At 35.8% G+C, this 22,902-nt stretch overlaps 1 protein-coding gene across 4 annotated transcripts in view; it reads left to right on the top strand.

Annotated features, from left to right (window-relative positions):
• Positions 1–22,902, top strand: part of HLCS (holocarboxylase synthetase) — a 127,260-nt gene that overhangs the window by 25,021 nt on the left and 79,337 nt on the right. For all 4 annotated transcript variants that reach the window (XM_056329952.1, XM_056329953.1, XM_056329955.1 and 1 more), the window contains one exon: positions 19,705–19,976. In XM_056329952.1, the coding sequence (XP_056185927.1) occupies positions 19,705–19,976 (272 nt within the window). The remainder of the gene's footprint in view (positions 1–19,704; positions 19,977–22,902) is intronic.

Raw genomic sequence — 22,902 nt, 5'->3', positions numbered from 1 at the left:
GATGATCTTTAAGGTCCCTTCCAGCCCAAACCATTCCATGGTTCTAGGGTTTAGCTGGCCCTGTTGAGAAAGGAGAGGGAGAAGGAAGGTGTGGGAGATACTGGAAATAGTGACTGTATGTAGAAGGCATGGAGAAAAAGATTATTGCAGTTAAACTATAAGACACAATTGCAGGAGACTAGGCTTTCCTGGCTGTCTTCTCAGAGGCTGCTTTTTTAACTAATCTTACAGTGCAAAATGATTATGTAACTATAAAGTTTTTCACTAACTTTTGAGGCAAAAAACCCTCAGTAGTCCAGGTTCAGGATCTGACTGACAGTTGAGCTTTGTTCATGCTGGGTCCTGTAAGTATTAGAAGGCTAGATGATGTTTTAATTTGTTCAGTCATGAAAATTTCTTCAGACTTCTCCCTGGAGCTGTTTATTGAAGAAAGGCTGGCATGCTGCAGGTATTTTCAGTGCATTCACCAGCACTATGAGACTCCAGTATTGATCAGGGACCCTTCTCAGCTGACCTATATTATTGTTAGTATTATATCAAAATCGCTGTGAATTTCGATTGTTCTCAAAAGCTGGATGCAGCTGCAGCTCTTTTTATACAGCTCCTTTGGTGAGGGGAAGCGGCCGTACCGGTAGGGGTCACTTGTGAGCTGGATTTGGCAGCACACAGTAAAGCAAAAAATAAAGGGATGGAAAACATTTTATGTATAGTGTGTTGTATATACATTGACATTAAAATATATTTGCATGTTTTCAGTGACTTCCCTGTATAATATTTCCTCAATTTTAAAAAGTAATTTTAAATTCTACAAGAATCAATGGTATATTGTGTTAAAATACAATAAAACGGTTAAGAATCTTGATGGGAGATGGAGGGAACTCCAGAGGTATAGCCAAGTAATTGCAGGTGGTTGCTAAAGCTACCTTTTGCTTTTCTGTTGCTTATCTTCAGGGAATATTTACCATATATTTGGGGTAGGGGGAACGAGAAACCTGGCAAACATTCCCTTTATTTTACACTTCTCTAGCTAAAAAATGTGTTTTCCTTCTTGCGTGATAGCAGCAAGCATGCTGTTTATGTTAAACAACCACGTATCACATTTGTAGGCATATAATAATGAATAGCATACTTAAGTTGCATTATGGTTTGTAAACAACTTCTTGGCTATGTATTGTCAAAAACATTTATTGAATCAATAATTTGGAAAATGCAAGAAGATTTGAGGAATGAAAGAAAATACCTTGTTTATAGAAATCTCCATAAAAAGGGTATTTATACTGCTGTGAGAACTAAAAGTTAATGCCTTTTGTACTGAGTAGCATTTAATCTTATTGTAGAGCTAACTCTGATATGAAATTATTATGTGCTGGCATCTGACCAAAGTGCCACTCACATTGAAGTGTATTCTATCATGTTTCAAGGCTTGCTTCAAGTCAGTGTGCGTGACACTTCAACCACTTTTTTCAGTAGGCATCTTCTTTCCATACTGTAGAGAATGGAAAATTTTATTTTTTCATAATGGCATATATATATTTAAAACACTTGCGAGCCTGATTTTCATATCTTCTGCTAACTTCTCACTACTGAAATGACCGAGAATAGCGTTAAGAGTTGAGTACTATTGCTTGAGTTCAGGTCACTCAGCACAGTGTTGCTAGCCAGTGTGTGAGTTTTCTTAGTTTCAGTTTATTTTGGAGTTCTTAATAGGAATCTAAATAAAAAAGGTAAAATCCACAGTGGCAGATTAATCCAAATTCATGTTGGCTGTGTGTCTAACACAGGCACACATTCTGTCTTAATTAAAGTCATGGATTTTGTTTCAGCACTCTGAAGTTGTAACCGATAAACCTTTTGGAGTCAGGGTTCAGGGTACTGCCTTTGAGCAGATGGGTGATTTTAGATAGCAAGAATCCATAACTTGTGACAAACACTCTGGAGATCCGTGGCAATTTGGCATAGATTCATTTACTATGACCTCACTGGTAAAGATCTGACAAAAGTGGATTATTTCCAAATATAAAAAAACTTGAGATTCTCTGACTGTTGGTGGGGCCTGTAGCTAATTTATGTAAGTGAGACTGGGAAAATGAGAACAGGCTTGGCATCAGCTGGAGTCCTGTGAGATGCTATCATGTTACCATTGCTCAGAAATGACGATACATTTCCACAATGAGCAATCATTCTAATGATCATCTAACAATTTAATTAGTGCTTCTTTTGTATCTTTACCTTTTAAAAAATTATGGCTAGATGATAAAAGATTATGTATTTTAATTAAAGGGAAAAGTTGAATAATATAACCAAGAGGAAATAGAAGTGTCTCTTTATATTACACTTCAAAAAAGACAAAACTGCAAACTTTAGCTGTTTTTGAAACAGTGCATTTACCACATTTGAGGTCTTCTGAATATATTTCTTTGACTCTTAACAATTCTTTGACAGTTCAGTTACACAGTAATGTTATCAGGAAAAAATTGTCCAAACACAAAGTTTATTTTTTTCAAGCTGAATTTGTTTTGGAAAATTAATATGGGTGTTTAATTAGAGTTATCATTGATTGTGAAGATAGGCTAGTATTCTCAGAGTTTGTCGTCAAAGAAGAAAACTGCAAAAAAAAAAAATTGTGTATGACTTGTCAGCAGTTGATAGGGAAGGGACCGACTTAGAGATTCTGTTGTATTTATCATTTGACAGTTCATTTTAAGAAATGATTTGGGGTTTCTGACATGTTGAGGAAATCCTGAAATTCCAGGTGCAGTGGGAATGGAATTTGGCATCTGACTAGCTGGCTGACATTATGCAGTTCTTATAGTGAAAAGCTGATTAAAGAACAGCTGTTAGCTTAAATCAGAAAGTTTACTGTAATTTCTACAACAGCTTTCATGTGAAAGCTTTTTTTATTTTGGGTTGTAGTCAGTCTTCACAACAAGTGGAATGTGTTCCAGTTTAGTAAATCACTGTACTCAGTTACTTGGCCGTTGTAGTGGTGACACTAATTACAAAGGATTTACATGAATATTGAAGCAATTTTTTCTCAGAAGAAAAAAAGAATCAGAATAAACCTTTTGCTGTCTGTTTTCGCGGTTCATGTATTTTTCTTCTGCCAGTAGAAGTGTCCTCTGTAAATGTGCTGTGTAGCTAAGTCCATCAGGGCAGTCTGTATTCTTACAGTTAGATTATACAGAGCTGTACTTCACAGGATTGCATGATTTAATTGTAAGAATTTCAACTGCTCACCATTTTATCTGTGCCAGCATTTCCTTGTGCAAACACTAGAGGATCTACAACAGTGCTGAAGTTCTGTACTTAAGTATGGTACTACATCTGTATAAAATTATATTACAGACTTGTGTAAGTCTGTGTGTATATGTGTGTTAATATGTGTATTTTTAAAAAGTTTGCATATAATCTTATTTTGTTAGTCATATTAGCAACCTTAAGTTTCAGAAATTGTCTTCTTTTTTACACCTTAATAAATGCACGATATAGTAGAAATTATGAAAGCGACATGGGCCCAGAGAAGACAACTGGCCCTGAAGAACTCCAGCCCTGAGAAAAGTTGAGATGGGACTTATTCTCCGGGTTGGTGTGTAAATTGGAGCATGCTCCTTGACCGATGAGGGTAAGAACTTTTTGAAGAGGGAAAAACCTCAGGAGGAAGAGCTAGTGGATCTAGTTTGATACCAGATGATGAAGACAGACAGTGCCGTGTGTGGGAGGAGGAGAGAGGGGAATGGGGCAACAGCTGAAGAGGCAGAGGTAAGGAGCGGGACTTGACCATATAGAAAACAACTTGTATTACTGCATTTTCTAGCATTCCCTACAGCTGCTAGTTATTGTAATGCATATCTAATAAATTCAGCTATAAAATCTGTGCTATTTTGAATTGATTATTTCACTAGGATGTAAGACACAGGACAGTTGATTTTTACAGCTTGTTTTATTGAGAATCACTTCCCTTATCTAGTGTGTATTGTTTCTCAAATGTATACTAAATTGTACTGTTGAACTTGTTTAAGAAATATTTTAAGTACTATTTCAGAAAATGTTTCAAAATATCCTTCTTTTAATTGGTAAAAACTGAATAAATGTGTAATTAAAATAATTGTTAAAGCCAAGCCTTAGCAGGATCAGTATTGATGAGACTAGTTTTAACATGGGCCAGAATCCCTACTGCAGTTGAAGAGTAGTAGTGGCCATAATAAATTCACAATTTTTGCACATGGTGAGAACTAAGATTTGAAGACAGAACAACAGATGATTTAGTAAGTTTAAAAGTGGGTACACAGACTTTTGAGTCTCAAAACATTGTTTGTACGAAGAACTCTCCTCTAGATTTTTTGCTCAGCTTCTTGCTCTTTGATACAGACTTACTATAAAGTGAATACCAGTTTTTAATAACTTCAGAAAGAGACTCTAAATAAAGATTAAGTGATTTTTATTTGCTAAGGTCCAATTGTGAAGGGAAATTGTGGATATAATGTGTATTACTGAATAGTATACATATGTTTCCTTTTTCCTGTTTGTCCTATCTTTTTTGATGTGACACTTGCAACAAAGTAATTGGACATCATTTCTTTGTAACTTACCTTTTAACTGATGAAGCAGGTCATAACTTCAGTAGAAAAAGTTGCATTGTTCTTATTATAAAAATCCAAAGAAGAGCAATATACAGTTGGAGAAAGTGTAACACCATCTCCTCCCTTTTCAAGAACTCTGCCTGGATGCTTTTGACCTATCGTATACAGACAACTGTTAGCAATTGCAAAACATCTTAAGGTCCTCTGAATTTTAAGATGGACAGAACTATTTTGTGGGAGCATGTCTCAGCACTTCCATGCAGTCAAAATCGACAAAAATTAATTCCAGGAGATGTTTCTGATATTTTTTGCAAGAAGGAAAACTGATTGTGTTGGTGCATAATTGTCAAGATTTAAATAAAAAAAATACGTATGGCATGTTTTGACTTCAGAACTCTTTTCATGAAATAAGCAATTATCCATGCATTTTTCTGGTCTGGAATATAGACTTCTATGGAATTGTTGGTATTATGATTAGTTCGTGTACCACAGCTACCTGACAGGAACAGCAGCTGCAGAGATAACTTTTATCTAATTAGTTTTCCACTTTTTGACTGTGTTTTACATGTTGGTATATTAGTACAATATATTAGCTGATGGAAAATACAGTAGCTGAAAGCAAATGTTTATTTTTACTTTTTGCTTCCTATAGAGAGAGGGGACTTTCCCAAAGTTACCATAAGCAGTATGAGCTGCAAATTACCATAAATATTTGAGCTGCTTGTTTGAATTCCTGAGGTTTTGTTAGAAATACCTTAAAGCATTTAAACTTGTACTTTTGTTTTTAGAATACTTCTGTCGTTATTTTAAATGAGCATAGTTGATGTCAGGAATGTTTTGAACTAAGTTCAAAAGATTACTTTTCTTTCATGGGAGAATACTTCATTGGAGCTGTGAGGCATATGCTCTTTGGCTCACAAATCTTTATGATGTACATGGCTAGAAGAGGAGATAACTACCTTATGTTTGCTATGTTCTCTTGTGCATCTGCTGCTGGCCACTGTTGGAGAAAACATACAAGTTTAAAGGGGCATATTACATTGATACGGCAGCTGCTTTGTCCTTGTATTCATATCATTTGAGCAGCAAGTGTTAATTTTGTTATTTGAAAGAGAAGTTCATCAGCTCTTGCAATTATGGAAGGCTTTTTGTTCTACCTCTCCTAGCCATAGGCAACATCTGGGCAGCAGCAATGTTTAATTTGGTGTTTCAGTCAAATGGTATGTATGAATAGGTAGCAATGATAGGGTCATGCTTTTGTTATCTCTGCAGTGGACTTTGGTTTTCTTTAAATATTGTCAAGCTTTTTTTTTTTCTATCCTACGTGATCTACTCTGTCTAATAATGGTCTCCAATTAGCAGTCCAGGAATAGATAATTAGACATTTTTGAACTGCAGTAAGCCTTACTACAATTCTTGCTATCCGTATTGCTCCATACAAAACAATTTTTCCATCTGTTCAAGGATGTCTCTTCCTCTTGGAAGCATATGATAATTTGCTGGTAGAATATTACTTTCACAACCACTGTTACGTTCCTGATTTTGTGTGGTAACACTGGCTCAACAAACTGAAAGTACACATCAAACTTGAAACTCAAAATTAAATAATAATTGCTTTCCTCTCAGTCTCCTGGTTCCCTGGCTATTACATTAAAGAAACAGAGACCCAAACTGTCCTTATTTAACCAAGGAGAGATTAATTACTAGGTGTCACAGACTAAGTATACACTTTGTCTGTAGCTTGAGTTCATTAGTTTGTGTGAGACTATTCTGGAAATGCATTTTAAACTTTTTGGGTGTTTTGGGGGGGTTTTTTTTGCATTTTAGTACTGACTGAAGTAATCCCTGAAACTGTTTCCCCTCAAGAGAGTTTGTTTTTAGAAGTTAACCCTTTTGTTTGAGACTGTTTAGGGCCTTCAACAGAGGTGGTTCATATTCAATCAAAAGTTCATCTTCGGGGTGGGTTTCAGTCTTTCAAAGCTTTTGATTCATTCTGGCCAGGCTCTTGAATTTAGAAGTGTAGTCTGGGTAGGATGTCATAGTCTTAGTCCTTACCTCCATAAGACTTTCTTGCCCAGACCTTGGCTATTTTTCTTTTTTGTATTACAGCAGGGTTCAAAAGTTTCAGTTCTGCCACTTTCTGTTGTCAGTCAGCTAGGAAATAGAGCTAGGCACAATACAGCCATGTGACTTGGGAGCTGGAAACCCTTTTCACTCACTGGCTGCTAAGCTGGAATAAAAAATTATGTTAAGCTCTACTGTTACTACACTTAAAAGCTTTTATGCCTTCTCAGAAGTCTGAGGCTTGCACTGCAGGCACTAACCTTAGCAACAGGCTACATTAGTGACCACATGTAGCAAGCGTTTACTGTTTACATAGTTTTCAACAGGTATTTCTGTAAGGCTGTATTTTGTTGTCCCCGGCAGACCACTGCCCTGCAAGACATTTCTTTGCTTGGGTTAGTACTAAATTTTAATGAGAAAAGTCTAAAAAATGAAGGCATCTTCTTTTTCAGGTATGCTATTCAGTTGAGTCTTAAAACAATGCAAGAGCATGCTTCCTCACATTGTGGTTAGGTTTTATTAAATGAGTTCTCTTTGGGCTATGTTCTACATTATGTGTTACCATTTGCATTAAAAAATACTGCAAATTTTGTTTGACAGATTGGGTCTTCCCTCAACTGTTAACGGTAATAGACCATAAATATCCCTAAGCACAGAAGCAGGTGGTTATCCTCAGAGACAAGTCAAGGGAATCCAAAGTCCTTCAGAATAAAGAATGTGCCATTGTCAAAAATATTCCTGACTGCCTGTATTTACTTCTATTGACCACTTCTCATATGCTGTCTTCAGTCTCAAGTCTGTTCCTGTTTGCTTCAAGTGCCTTCCCAAAGTCACTTCTAAAACCCTGAATTTCAGTCATGAGCTTTGACTTCTACTGTGTTGTCTGCAGTACTGTAAGTTCTGTGTGCCAGACGTGGTCTTTTGGAGTAGAAGCTAGTGGTGTATATGACTTGACTAAAGTGAACTCAGCCCTTGGGTAGCTAAAGGGTTTGTCTATATAAATGTTTAGCCTTATCCCTGTGAGTGTTAAGTATATTCTGTGTCCACCTCCAAAAGGCAAATTAAGTTTGGGTTTGGTTTTTTTCCCATTTATCCCTGACCATCGCAGAAATGCTTTCAGATGGCTGCTCTCTGAGAAGGCTGGCTCTGAAGCTGGTTCTTGAAGTTGCCTGTGTATCAGGACCCTGACAGCTATGGCAAAGTGCAGTGTATGATTGGGTTACTATCTTCTTGTTTTAGCTCTGAAGAAAAAAATTTACCTCTTGTTCTGAACAAGGTTTCAATCCTAGCAGAAGAAAGTAAGTGTTAAATCTGAAAGGACTGAAAAAGGGAGAGAATTACAATGTGTTAAGAAAAGATGCAGCTAGGATAACTGTAAATACAGTTTGTCATTCACTCTTACAAACTAGCATTATAGTATGTGGGTGTGAATACTGTATTTTTCCCGTGTTAATAGAAAAATCTATTAATTTGTGATAATCTGAATATTATTGAGGCCTCCTTCAGAGTTCTGTTTGATATCTAAATTTTACATTGCTGTATATGTACGTAGTGTATTTTCGAAGCATGAAGCTCAACTTTTTTTTATTTTTTTCCGCTAAATAAAAAGCATTATTTCACTTTTTTGGAATAATCCCGTGCTCTCATGCTAGTGTTTTTTTAGGATCCTTGGTTAGCAAGGAGATCTTAGTTACAGTGAAAATTAGTAGTTGTTACCTTAATACTGTTTTTTATATTTGGAGTATGTATACTACAAATAATATGCCAAGCATGTTCTTGCCATTATAGTATATAAGTTGCAAGAAATTCTTCCTTTCTAAGATGTTTCTTGTAGTATCTTTTTTATTATTTATAAACTGTTACGTTAACCTGAATATGTTTTAGAAACAATTGTAAAATATATAATACATGTTGAACATTAGATGTGCAATTTAGGGACATAACTGTTTGTAATCTCTGAGTTGTGGTACATGTGAAAATGTGTTGTGGTTTCGCCCTAATATTTCACAGAAATTCTTTAGCCCAAAACCCCCTACAGTGTGACAGAATTGGGAGTTATTGCTGAGAAGGGGCAAAACTGAGGTACAGCTGAAATCTTGTCGTTCAAGTTGAAAGCATGTTTGCAGTGCTCAGAGGAGAATCTTTGGCTTCTGTTCTACTATTTCATATTAATGAACACTAAATTCACTCACATTTTGTGTACATAAACCTGCTGAAAGGCAAAACGAACCTGATAGAAAACCTTAAACTAAGAACTGTGTATTATCAGTGCTAAGAAAAAATATTTTCTTAAGTTTTATTTACTTAACTCATTCTAGTACTAATTCCAAGATTTTCAACAATTTTATCCTCAGTTTAAAAAAAAAAAAAAAGAGTTTTGGTACCAAATAAAAATATTATTATGTGATAGCTGTTTAACAGAGCCAGTTTTACCAGCTGAATATATTGCATCTAATTTATTGCCCTATTAGCTGAGAACAAAATTCTTCTGTATTTTTTTCCTAGTCAATACAGAATACTTTTGAGAGTAATTTAAAATAAATGCATACAGCATTTAGGGTTAGATTTATATCTTAATTTATTCTTCTAAACATGACTTTGATTATTTATTTTTTTAAAACCCCACACTTTAATATGCATAATGTTCAGATTTTAGTGCAAAAGTGGAATGTCTTTTCCTTTCTACCTGGTTTCTCTGTGCTTATTTTTAGCACAGTTAAACATATGCTCAATTTACTGTACACTTTTCTTCAAAAATATAGCAACAGTTTTGTTCCAAAGTAGGTGTCATGAAGAATTAAATAGTCAAACTGTAATTTGTCATGCCTTTTTCTGGTAGGATAAATCAACACCTACTAGTCCTCTGATTTATCAGCCCTTTCACTGCAATGCTCATTTTTGTGAAGTGTTGTGTAGTGATATTATGTCAAAAGTAGACCTTGTTCTTACTGATCCTTTACTCTCAAAGTCAGCTTTATAGTCTGTTGCAGCAACTACACCCCAATTGCTGTCCTATGTTATGATACCAGTTTACCTTGCATAGGTGGTCATATACTGTTTAATTTTTGAGATTAAGAGCTACAAACAACTAAATGAGATTTTGTCCTGTAATTTTTAGTATCTTTTAGTTTAAACTAAAACTTTATTATAGATATCACTAAATTATGCTAAATATGGAGGGGTTGATGCATACGTTCTTTGTTCCTTTGTGTGTGCGTGTGTGTGTTCACATGCTTAAATGTAGTTATATGGTAATGTAAATTACAGTTTTTAAAGTATGCTTGGCTTAAAACCTGGTTAAATTCAATCCTTTAGTGACTCTTGACGTAACTGGGAATTCTGGAAGAGGTTTTGACATCTGAATATGGGCTGTTGCATTCAAAAGTTTCAGATAAAGTTTGAAACTGAGTTGGCGAGTGCTTGTGGAGGATTTAATACCCATGTGTTTAGTACGTCATCTTGCTCTGCTACCTGCATCATAAAACCTGCAGATTTTTTTCTTTCTATTTTTTGGGGGATAAAACTGATACTGAGCCTAAACCTGTTTTTTCAACTTGTGTAACACGTTTATGGTGCATTTGTAATGCGTTAGAGGAGTACTTATTTTTTTGTTGTTGTGTGTGAATATGGAGCTAACTTATTCAGTATTAATAAAGTATTTTAGAATATTTTTAATGCAACTATTTTTTTACTATATAACGCAGATTGAATTTTAAATAACTTATATGTTTTTCTTAGAAACCTTGTACATGCCTCAAAATCGGCACAAGCCGCAGTAAATTAGTGCAGCATTATAAAATACTGCTTCATCAAATTAAGTTTTTGTTTAAGTAGACTCTTGGCCTTTCAGAATGGAATATGGGTCTCTTTCATATGTAACGTGCTTTTTTTCATATGCATGGACGGCTTCAGATTTTTTTAAAGATACGCTTTCAGTTCTGGATGACGTTTAGCCTTTGACCCAGCCACTTTCTTACAATAAACAGTTTGTTGATGAGAGCAGCTGCTGGGAAGATTGCTTCCAGACTGTTCTGTTGCAGCTGAGCAAGAAAAGCAAAAGCCAGGATGCACCTTACAGTGTTGTTCTGCTGTCCTCATTCCCCTGCTCAGCTCTGGGCTGCATTGAGGACAGTGCAGTGGGGCCTTGTCCTGTGGCTGCAAAGGCTGTTAGTCAGGGACTGTAAAGGCAGTACTTTATCAACACTGTGAAATCAAAACAAATGTTATGCTTAGGGCAGTATGTAGTCATTTATTTATTTATTCCATCCTTTTAAGAGTTTTTGATACTTTTTTTGCATATAACAATAAAGAAAAAAATGTGATTGCCTCACTTCCTGTATTTGTTTTGCATGACTGAACGATAGCGTGTGCCGTCTAGCAGCCTAATACCTATGCATAACACTGTGCTAAAACCAACAGAGATACTGATATGAAAAACTTGACATGAAAACCGTTTTTCGTTTTCATTGCTAGTTGATTTATTTTTATTTTCTTTTTAACCTTATTGACAGCATTCTTTTCTCTACAGAAGGTAACATCTGATATACTTTTCAGTGAATTCTGACCTGGACCCTGCAGTCTGTTTTTAGAATGGACTGCTGCATGTTGGATAAATTAATTTTCTGCCTATATACAGTACTTTTTAAAGCTACATTTCATTTTGGATTCAAATTTAGGACCAGATTTATGAGCAGTGACTGTACATGTAGACTGGGAGTGGGTTGAAATCTACGATACTCCATGTTCAAAGAAATGTAACTGCAGTAAAAAGGATAAGGATACCTTGCAACACTTCATTAAAAATCTTTCCCTTTTTTGGACTAGATAGTCTACATATCTGTTGGCAAAATGGACCCACTTCTATATGTGACTGTTTCTATTCCCCTTACTGCTGAGATGATGCACTGTTATGTAATGTAATACTTGTTTTTAAAATACACTGAAGTGTGGGGACAAAAATAAGGAGCTTGGTCTCTGGATCTTTGAGAAATGACTAGCTTTTTCTGCCTCTCTTGAGAAACTGTATTGCAGACTAAAGTAACTACCCAAGCCACCAGAGACTCCTAAAAATCCATTTGGTTGTGAATTTAAAGTTACCAAACCCTTCCATCTTTCTGAATGCCCTTCTATATTTTATGCAATCAACTCATGTTTTGCACCGTATCTGGGTTTAGGAAATAGAAAAAGGGTTATTAATAAACTGAAACAGATTTCCTGGTTATGTAGTATCCTGAGAATGCATAGCAAATATCAGCAAAGTAACTACAGAAGTTCATGAGAACATGAAATGAGAATGCACCTCAGTTGTACTACAATAAAATCTTTATGAAGTTCTTGGGGGGATGGGGAAAGGAGAGAGTGGAGAACTGGGAATTTCTCTCCTTCCTAGGATTTTTATACTATGAACTAAAACACCAGTCATTAAAATAATGGCCCTCTGCGTACCACAGAGAGTAAGATAGATGCACAGATTCTCCCTTGGCTTAGCATAGAGTGACCTCAGCTGAAATATCTTCCTATTAATAAAATATGCAAAACAAATGAAAATATTTTAAGTAATCTGAACATAGATTGAAATCAGCTAGTGGGGCCATGGAGGGAAACTAGCTTGCTCAAGTTTTATCTATTTCCTTGAACAAAGACTGAACTTTGAAATTAATTATAAGCAGTTAATATTAAGAGAAAAATTCTATATATATACTTTCTGAAAATGAATTGGAGTATATATTTCAAATCAGATTTTGAATGTGTTGTAAATAGCCTTTGTGGTTAACAGTTCTGTTTATTTTTATTTCAATTGTTACAAAATCCATCTTCAGGCTTACACTTTCTTAAGTCTAAAAGGGCAACCACTTAGGACTGCAGTCATTGTTCTGTGATTTGGTAATGTTATTGCATATTAATGACATTTGAACAATATTGAAATAATTATGACTATCTAATGAATCTCTTAACCTGGTTGTATTGTTGGAGACACTGGCTTTGACACACAAACATAAATAATACATCTGCTACCTACAGCTTTCCTAAGTCCTGCTGAACTAGTAGAAGGTGGCACTACAACTTAATTGCCAGCATTGTTTTTCTTGGGAGGAAAAAGCAACCTTTCTCCCATCTTTGTGAGTGTTTCAATGGAAGAGGTTACAGCTGGGCTATTGATCCTCTTCCAGTTCCTCTGTCAAGGCTGTGAGGGCCAAGAGATTATCTTCTTCCCTCATCTGATCATTCAATTTTGTGGGGTTTTTTTTCTCCTTTCTTCAGTCTTTTCTTAAAGAGAAAGGTATTGTACCAGGTTCTGCCCCCCCCCCCGCTTGTGAAAGAATGTCATACCTTTTAATTAAGGATTCTTCTACTAAACTTAGTATTTATAAAATATTTTACAAAATCTCAGTAAAAAGTAATATATAGATGATAGGCATGAAATATGGCTATATAATATATAACATATATAATATATATTATTAATATATAGATGGAAGAAATAAAGATTGTATATAATGTCATGTTTTTTCTGCATCTTTACAGTAAGGTTTTTGGTACCATTTAATATTTATTTATTTTTAGTATTTTTCTATACTGACTAAGTATGAACAGGATTTTGAAATGGGGCTTTGGTTGTGTTATGAAACTGCTGTGTGCTTCAGATCTCAAAGTATGTAATTATTACAGGAAGTCAAAACACAGGCAGCATCAGAAAAGCATTTTGTGTGCCTCATTAGTTAGAAATGTCTGCCAAAACCTTGCCCTCTTGTGCTAATAGCTGACTTTTCCTACTGCTGGCCTCTTAAGTCACTAGCATTTGGGGCTGGAGTTGCCACTGTAGATGTGTTTTTTGCTGGCACCACCCTGCTGCTTACTACCACATTGGACTTCAGTTTGTTTCTGTTGGATTTAGGAGATGCTATGGAAGCTCTCCAGTGGCTAATTTAACACCTTTAAACTTAAAGGGCTGTTGAGCAAAGCTGTGTAATACAAGAAGAATATATTTTTTGTGTATATATGTATGTGTGTATTTTTATATCCTAAAAGTTGAAATCAGATTCCAATTTATTAAAATATGTTCTTTTCTATCAGTGCTATTACAGAATTTGAATGAAATATATATGTTTGAAGTCATACCTGAACTGGATAACACTCATTTGAAAATAGTCAAATCAGAAAAAACCCCAGGTTGGCTATATTGAAGGTGTTACGTCTATAAACGTGGTCATGCTCCAGACGAGCTATTCATGTGCTCCTCTCAAAGGCTAGTACTTCCTACCTGTGTAATCTCTGTTTGTTTGCAGTTAATAAACATATATGTGTATGTGATTTAATCAGTACATCAACTGATAATAATTGAATCAATGCATCAACTGCGAACTTTTTTAAGTACAGTGAAGCAAAAATAGAGGTAGTTCATTGGAAATGATTACATTTTATGCAAAGGAAGGAGAAAATTGTTAAATCATGTTCTAGCTATATATCCAGAAAGTGAATACTTGGCCTCACTTATTCAACAAGCAACAGCTAAAGTATTATATTATAGTCACAATATTGAGTCATCGGGTAGAGGATCAGTAGTTAAAATTGTCTCATTTTTCCTCCCAAGAAAGGAGAGCACTGACTGATGTATAATGTTTGTTTGGTTTATGACATTATATTTTTAGCTTTCGTTTAGTTTCACCTCCATGTTTTTAATAGAAACCAAATGAATTTAGGCTGTGACTGAATTTTGTCTTAACAAAGAATTCCATTGATACAGAGTTTAAGAGCTATCGTCACAGGGTTTGGTAGAAAAGACCAGTCCCAAGTATGTCCGATGAGAGAGATACTTCCGTATATCTGTGCATGTATATGAACATACATATAAAAATAAGAAAATACATTGACATTTCATATCTATAAGTAGAATGTAAGAATAAAGTCTGTGGTTTGGGATTATTTTGAACCATTATAACTGAAGGTTTATGTGCTTTGTGTGTAAGTCTCACTGGTTGATAGAGCCCAGGTGCAAATAAAATCTTCTCCATCAGGAGCTGTAATTTTCTGTTATTTTATACTACAACAGAGAAGGGTTCCTATGCAGCTGGTTTTTGTCTGTTATGTCTCCCTCTTTTCTCCTTTTTGTTCAATCTCAACCACTAAGAATTAGGAAAAAGTGAAACTAATGATTATGAAAACAAAAAGAATTTTAAACAGCAAAAGAAAACTTCTGTTACGTAGCAGTTTCTTCACACACCTGACTAAACTCTTAAAATCATAGAAAGCAGATGTTAAATCGTAAACCAAATACAGCTTTTACTCTTCCTTCTTTATGTTACAATTACCATTTAAAATGTAGTTTAACAACTTGCAATGTCAGAGCTCCAGTCCTTGATACAGTGACCCCTAATAAACCTTTGCGCTGATCAGTGGAAGAGCTGAGGGTATGTAGTATGCAGTGGCTTAACTCTATTTCTATGGATTTTGCAAATTAACATCCACTGTATCTCCCTACCTGCTCAGAACAACTTACCATTCAGTGACACTTCCAGTCTCACAGTCAAAATTCCACTGGCTGACCTGTTTGTCCCTGGGTACCAGATGAGTGAGGCGGTCACTGCTCTGGAATTTTGTATCTCCGTGCTTCCGTCTGGGAGGATTTGAGTTGTGCTTTGGAGTGCTGGGGGAGAATTTGTTAGTGAGGAGTGGTGGGTAATTCCTGTTGGTATAGTGCTTTTCTGCTTTTGATAATTGTTTTTTACAATGCATTGAAAATATATTGTGCTTTTACTATTTAAAATATGGGTAGAAAAAATTTCTCATTGCAAACATTAAATTTGTAAGTTGATTATTTTAACTGTGAAAAGCTGATGAGCCCTCTTGTTGCCAGTTGTTTGGTTGATGGATCAAATTTCATTCTTACTTTAAGAAAGAAGGCAGTAACTGCTTCAGAGAATGTACGTATAAATGTGATGTGAAAAATGAGCAGGTTTATAGGAAACTAAATTTAGCTTGACTTCAGTTCTCCTATCTAAAACTGATGCAGTAATGATGAATAAGAATTTCAGAATATATTTGTGCCACCCTAAACCAAGTGTAGTTATTATATTTACAAGGTATGTTACTGATACTATGCGTAATACAGATTTTAGTATGATTGTACGCAGATATTGTTGGTGGTGCTTGAATATGTAACAGCTACAGCTTTTTCGATTGCATACTCATTTAATGCTTGTGCCTGCATGTTTTAGGATTTTAGTAATGGTCAGGACAAGCAGTGTCCAGGAGTTTGGTTATTCCCTTACCTTGTGTTGGGTGCCTTGCTTGACACACCTGACCTGGTCCCAGAGGTGTGGAAGGCCAGTCAGTTGCTGAACCAACACTTCTCATTGAAATGGCCGCCAGAGGTTGCTGCAGAACAGCGGATGTGGCTGGCGATAGCTTGTGAATTCAAACCTGAATCCTGAACTTGGCGACACATCGCACAAATGGAGTTGAAGCAGAGGTTAACCCCGGCTTCTTATATATGTTAATTTCATTATACAAAAATGTGTGTGATTGTGGGGACCAAAATGCATTGGGTCAGCATCTGTGTTTCTGTAACTTTGTGTGAAGGAGGTTCTTACAGTGAAAATTAATTTTTCTAGTGTGTACTTGGGCAGTGCTAGCTACCCTGCTGTGTTAAAAATATAAACCCATTATTTTTAGGATTTTTTAAAAATGAAACGCTGTTCTTAATTATGAATTATTCATGTTTATATTTTTGATCAGCTGAATAAACATGTGTGTTATGGGGAAAATTAGCTTCATAATTATACACATGTAACAATTCTTAAGTGGTTCAGTATGCGTTAGAAACAAGAAAATCAAATCAAGAAATAAACCTAAAAACTATGGGGGAAAAAATCACCTGAAAGAATGTACTCAAGAGTATAAAAGTTAGGAATTATGTGGCATATTTGTAATAATGTAACATCACACATAAATATATGCTATTTCAATCTTCTCAGAAAGTATGCTGTGGCAAAGTACACCAGACTTTCTGACACATAGTATTGAGTGCTTTCATTGTTTATTTAGAATGTAATAATACTTTAAGCACCTTTATTTTTTAACTTAATGTCTGTTTCTGTAAGTCTGTAAACCTTTCTTTCTGTGAGTTAAAATTATGTTTTTGTGTCTAGAATTTGTGCAATCAGTTAAGCTAAGTGGATTTCTGTGTCTGGAAAGGACATAGGAAAATGCACTTTCTGATTAAACACAGTTTTTCTATATACTCCCTGACAAGAACAAAAGCTATAATTTTTCTAAATACCACTTACAGGTAATAAGTTACTCTGTGTGTGTAAAACAAGTATGATAGTGTGTAAAGAACTTAGCAGCAGTCAAATCTGTGATATTACCACTAAGTGAAGAATACAACTGCTTCATGCAGATCAAGTAAAAGACATGCTTATAAAACCTTTAATGCCACATCATCATTTATGATGTATATATATATATTAAAAAAAAAAAGGAAAATATTTAAAGTGTATTTTATCCAAGAGGTTGGATGGAAAGAGTTCAGATGGAGCTTTAGAAAACCAAGAAACGAGAAGTAATTTGTCTGTAACTGAAGTTTTAGCTACTGAGTCACTCTTAGGTCATCCTGGGCCTTAGGTGCTAGCGCCTGATTGCATTTGGGAAGACTATTCTTTTTTTTGTGTTATGCTCTGCTGCAAACCAGTAAGTCTGCTGATATTCGGTATACAAAGATTGTCACACAAGCAGCAGTGTCTGTGTGAAATTTGAGAATGTGTAGTTTCTGAGGATGGAAAGTCTATAGAAAGGTGTTAGGAACAGGACCACTTTTCTCATTCCTTCTTAAGATAGAACAGTGGGATTTGGAAAATTGGAGTAATTCCTTGGACAGATAACTGCTTTTAGGAAGTTTGCTCTTAATTGTGGTTTGTGGGTTTTAAGAAGTTGGGCTGGAGCTCAGCGAAATCTTGTTTAGGGGAAAGAGAGCTTAGTCCTGTCTTTAGCACTCACATAAGACACATTTGTATTTTGGTTTCCAGATATGGCAGTAATGGGAAGAAGGGGAACATGTTTGGTTAGGTTTTTATTTAGAAGTCAGATGTCTTTCTCTCAAAAATTTGAGGGCAAGAATCACTAGTGCATTATTTTCAGTAGAATAAAAACCAGTTTATGTGGTTTCATATATATCATATAAAAGACTACTCTGAGTCTAGAAGGAAAGCTCTTCAAAATTTAAGCTACACACTTAGCAAAATGAAGTCCCAGCTTCTGTGTTCATGGCTGTTAACTTACGCTTTCTAAAGAAATGGTAAATGTTTCATATCAAATCTCCCAAAACAGAATTAGATATCTTCAGAAAGAGTTCTGTGAATGTGTAACAGTTGTTTCAGGGTGTCACCAGACAGATAATAATCCCAGTAATTCATCTCTTAATTTCACATTCAAGAAAATGAGATAAAAATCAAACTTTTAGTTTGTAGAGATATAAAATTATATATAAATGCACCTGTATATTTCATCTTCTATATAAAATATATAAAAATGTATCTTCATTAAAAATCTTGTATATAAAATCTTTTGCACAGAAATGTGTGCTATCTCTGCCATTGACAGGACATATATGCAACATATATACAACAGCATTTCATACACTGGCAGAATTTTCTTAGTTGTGGGCATTCTTGAGTTACATGCTTCCCTTTTAGCTAGCTAATTAACTCACTTTTGTCTATATTTAATGTGATAGTAGCAAAGCCTCCGTTAGCTGATAGTATACAGAATCATAGAATCATTTAGGCTGGAAGAGAACTTTGAGATCTTAACCCAGCACTGCCAATTCCACCACTAAACCATGTCCCTAGGTGCCACATCTACGTGTCTTTTAAATACCTCCAGGGATGGTGACTCAAGCCTGGTCCAATGCTTGACAACCCTTTTTGGTGAAGAACTTTTTCCTAATAACCAATCTAAACTTCTGCTAGTGCAGCTTGAGGCCCTTTCCTCTTGTCCCGTCACTTGTTATCTGGGAGAAGAGACCAGCGCCCACTTTGCTACAGCCTCCTTTCAGGCAGTTGTAGGGAGCGGTAAGGTCCCCCCTGAGCCTCCTTGTCTCCAGGCTAAACATCCCCAGTTCCCTCAGCCGTTCCTCATAAGCCTTGTGCTCCAGACCCTCCACCAGCCCCGTTGCCCATCTCTGGACACGCTCCAGTACCTCAATGCCTTTCCTGCAGTGAGGGGCCCAACACCGAACACGCCATGCCAGGTGCGGCCTCACCAGTGCTGAGTGCAGGGGCACGATCCCTTCCCTAGTCCTGATGGCCACACTGTTTCTGATACAAGCCAGGATGCTGTTGGCCTTCTGGGCCACCTGGGCACGCTGCTGGCTCGTGTTCAGCTGGCTGTCAACCAGCACTACCAGGTCCTTTTCCACTTTGGGCAGCTTCCCAGCCACTCTGCCCCAAGCCCATAGTGCTGCGTGGGCTGCTTGTGACCCAGCTGCAGGACCTGGCACTTCTTGTTGAACCTCACAGGATTGGCCTCTATATATACTCTCTCTATATATAGATACTAAAGAGGACTGGCCCCTATGCTGAGCCCTATGGAACAGCACTTGTGACTGGTGTGAGCCCTTTTAGCAGGTATTCAGCTGAGGAATCAGTAAATGTATTTCTTAGCTACTGCTTTATCCTTCAAATCAAGTCTTAGAAATGGACTGAAGGGCCTCCAGCAAAGAAACTTAGCATGTTGAAAAGCCTGCATAATACAGATGAGCGTGTGCACTCCATGCTTCATTATTTAGGAGAACCACTACGTATCCTGTTATAAAGATTATTAAGCCTAAGTAATCTGCAAAGGAGCATAATCTCAAGTCTAGGAAGACAATACCAAGTAGTCAGGCCGGGCTGGACTGGAACAAGCAGCAGTAATTGATCTTTGAAGAGGAGTTGGAGGGTTTTTTTCTGTTTTGACGTAGAAGATGATTGCTTGAATAAAAATGTTCTTGGAAGAATGTTTGTATGTCTCCACAAGTGGTGGTCTGTATTTATATGCCTTATTTTATTTCTTTTGCCCACAGGAAATCCATCTTGCTTTTCTGAAGTGGCTCGAGGGAAATGTAGATGCTGAAGGATTAAGAGCATCCAGCAAGGTGTCTCTTAAATTTGTTTCATCCTATGAATCAAAAATGGAGATAACTCCCTCTATCATGCCAGTCATCACTGACATGGGACAGTTCTCATCAGAACATTTCAACCTGAAGACATATCAACAGAATCTTCAAACAAAGAAGCTAGGAAAGATTCTTCTTTTTACTGAAGTTACCACAACAACAATGAATCTTCTAGATGGGTAAGATAGTGATCTAGACCATACCAAATAAACTTTCTGATCAGGAATTCACAGTTATAGTAACCATGTTCAAAAAGAAACTTTTTTCTCTTTGCTTTATTTTGTTGCCTACAAGCTAGCCAAAATAAATAAATACATTTAAAAAAACAAACCAAAACCCAAACACTATTATCTTCTAGATAGGACACAAAATAGACATCTTTGTGTTTATAGAATAGTAATTGATAATGTATAAAATACTAAGCCACCAAGGGTGGGAAGAGCTGAGTATGACAAATTTTTATTTGACAGTGGAGTTTAATCATTATTCTTCTGGCAAAGCATGAGTATCACCATACGAGAGTTACGGTATTAAATACACATATTTATGAGATTATATGCATTTTCTAGTACAAGTTATTTTGTAAGTTAGTTATTTGACAGAAATTATACCAAGTAGATTGTGGCCTTAATTTTAACATTACTGTTTTCTCTTATTCCTTTTACTGAATATTTCACTAAAATACTCTTTAGTCGGTTTGTTTCATTTTTTGAAAACATTGATTAGGGTTATGCTAGACATTCTTTCATCATCACATAGATGACCCTTATGAACAAGTTGTGGGATGCTTTTGAGAAGGTAGTTCATTAGAGTTTTGAGTGGAAGTAAGTGATAAAATCACAGTTACTAAGCGTTAGGTTCGAGTCTACGTACAAAGACCATACTATTCCATTTCATGTGAAATAGTCTGGTGGAAAAAACTGTCTTTGGAAAGTTGTTGCTTTTCAGGACAGATTATTCTACGTCTGTTTCTACCTGCAGCTATAACTTTTCTTGGCAGCTACTTTTGAATATCACTGTTGATTTATCTGAAGTAATTGCAAATGAATTTTACTGATGAAAATAACCTCAGGAGTTTTGGTTAGAATTTTGTTTTTTAAATCAGCATCATCATTTAAATCATCTTGAATGTTATTGTAACGGATAAGTTAACCAGCAGTAATGGCTTTAGTTCTTGGCTAGAAAGCCTGAATTGTGAGACCAATGTGTTAAAGATTATGCTTTCTTGCAAATAATAAAAGGTGATTTGTTTTAGAATATATGCACACAAAATCTGTGAATGAAAATGCATTAGAACAGTATTAAAGTAAATCAGTTTGTAGCCTTGACGCTGTGCTAGAATTTACTAATGCTAATCTATTCTAAAATATTGCAATTTAGAGACAGTTGGAATCAAATAGCAATTTATTTTAATTGCAAACTGTTTTCTGTGTGTGCATATGTACTTATGTGCACACACATTAAAAAAAATGTTGCTATCTAGTTTTTCTGCTCCCCTTCCCCCAGATCTACATCCTTATCCTGCAACTAATTTTGCAGTGGTATTTGGATGTAGACAAATCCAAGATCAGAGGCCACAAAGAGAAGAGTTATTTTATAGAAGCATTTGTATCATTTGCTTCTTAATTTTTAATATTCACAGCATGTTCAGCCCACTGGATTGAAAGCAGAAGTACTGTGAAGTAACAGACAAAGTGATAATTAATAAGTCAAGACCTTTCTTCTCTGACAGCTGGTTTTAGTGGGGTTCTTGGTAGCATTATTCACACATCTCAGTAAGATGAGATATACAGTTCAGTGTTTTTTGAATTTGTTTAGATATCACAACTAAATAGAGTCATGTCTGGCCAATTTATATGTGATTGACTATGTTATCAAGAAAGGCAAGGGAGCTAAGAGAAGTGGTCTTGGTTTTTCAGTGACTGTGGAACCTTTACTCTCATATCTTTAAGGTGCTGTACCAGCAGAGCGGTCAGCACTCAGGTTGCTTTTTTACATTAAGAGTCCAAATGTAATGAAGGGCTTACAGATGTAGGTCTTCAAGTTTTTCCCCATCATGGTGCAGCTCAAGTAGTCATTTTTCAGGTAAGATGTAAACTAGAAGTACTGGCCTTAAGTAGCTTATACTGGGAAGATGATCCTAATCAGATTATAATTGGAACAATTCAATTTGTCTTACAGAAAGACCTTTGTTTTAATAAGGTAAAATATATGTCTTAAGTATTACGGTTGATGTTGTTACAAATACTTTGTTGTCGCAGATAACAGAATAATGTAGTCCATGTGATTTGCAAATCAGCAAAGTACCTTAGACTTCACAGATGATAACATTTCATAAGTCACTAGAAGCTGATGCAAATACCTATTAGGTAATTTTTATTGAAGAAAAAAGTTGTCAGATTTTTAAGGTACTTCCAAATGAACCAATACAAATTTGTTAACGTATGTATATGACACGTTTTTATAATTGCCCACTCTGAATGAAAGGAAACCATATCTCAAGAAAAAAGGTTTCCTTTGCTTGAACAAAAAATAGGTACCTGTTGATCATTTGTGCTTCCCAGAAAAATATTGCAATACTGTGTTTATGTAATCATCTGTTGTAATAAGCACTTGTTACATGATAGACTGCCTTAGGATCTCCCAAATTTTACCAAGCCTGTGATGATTTGAAAACATGATACAGACACCTCAAGAACTTAATTAGTGTGATTGGTAGTAAATTTAGTTAGTAAATTATAAATAAATTTAGCATTTAACTTTCATGAGTTTAGATTTTCTTATACCTTTGGCACCAACTGAATGTCAAAATTTTGTCTGTCTTCCTTTCCACTTCTCCAAACCTTTATACCCCCCAAAAATTAAGAGTGGAAGGAGAAAGTGGGCTGGAACTAATTTAATGGCCGAGCAACCTCACAGTAGAGAAACAGCCAGAGCCTAATAGGGGTCTTTGTCTGCATTTCCACCCTGGCTGGTAACGTGCCAGTCAAAAGTCAAGCAAGAGAAACAGGTGGAAACTATTAGACCTGTCATAAAGTTTGAAAAATTGATTCTGGAGGTTAAGTGAATAGATTGAACTTGACAGTGTTATCCTAAAGATTCTAA

This window comes from Falco biarmicus, chromosome 2 (assembly GCF_023638135.1).
Source record: "Falco biarmicus isolate bFalBia1 chromosome 2, bFalBia1.pri, whole genome shotgun sequence".
NCBI lineage: Eukaryota > Metazoa > Chordata > Aves > Falconiformes > Falconidae > Falco > Falco biarmicus.
The sequence above is the reverse complement of the archived record's forward strand: the minus strand, read 5'-3'. Positions and strand labels throughout refer to the sequence as shown.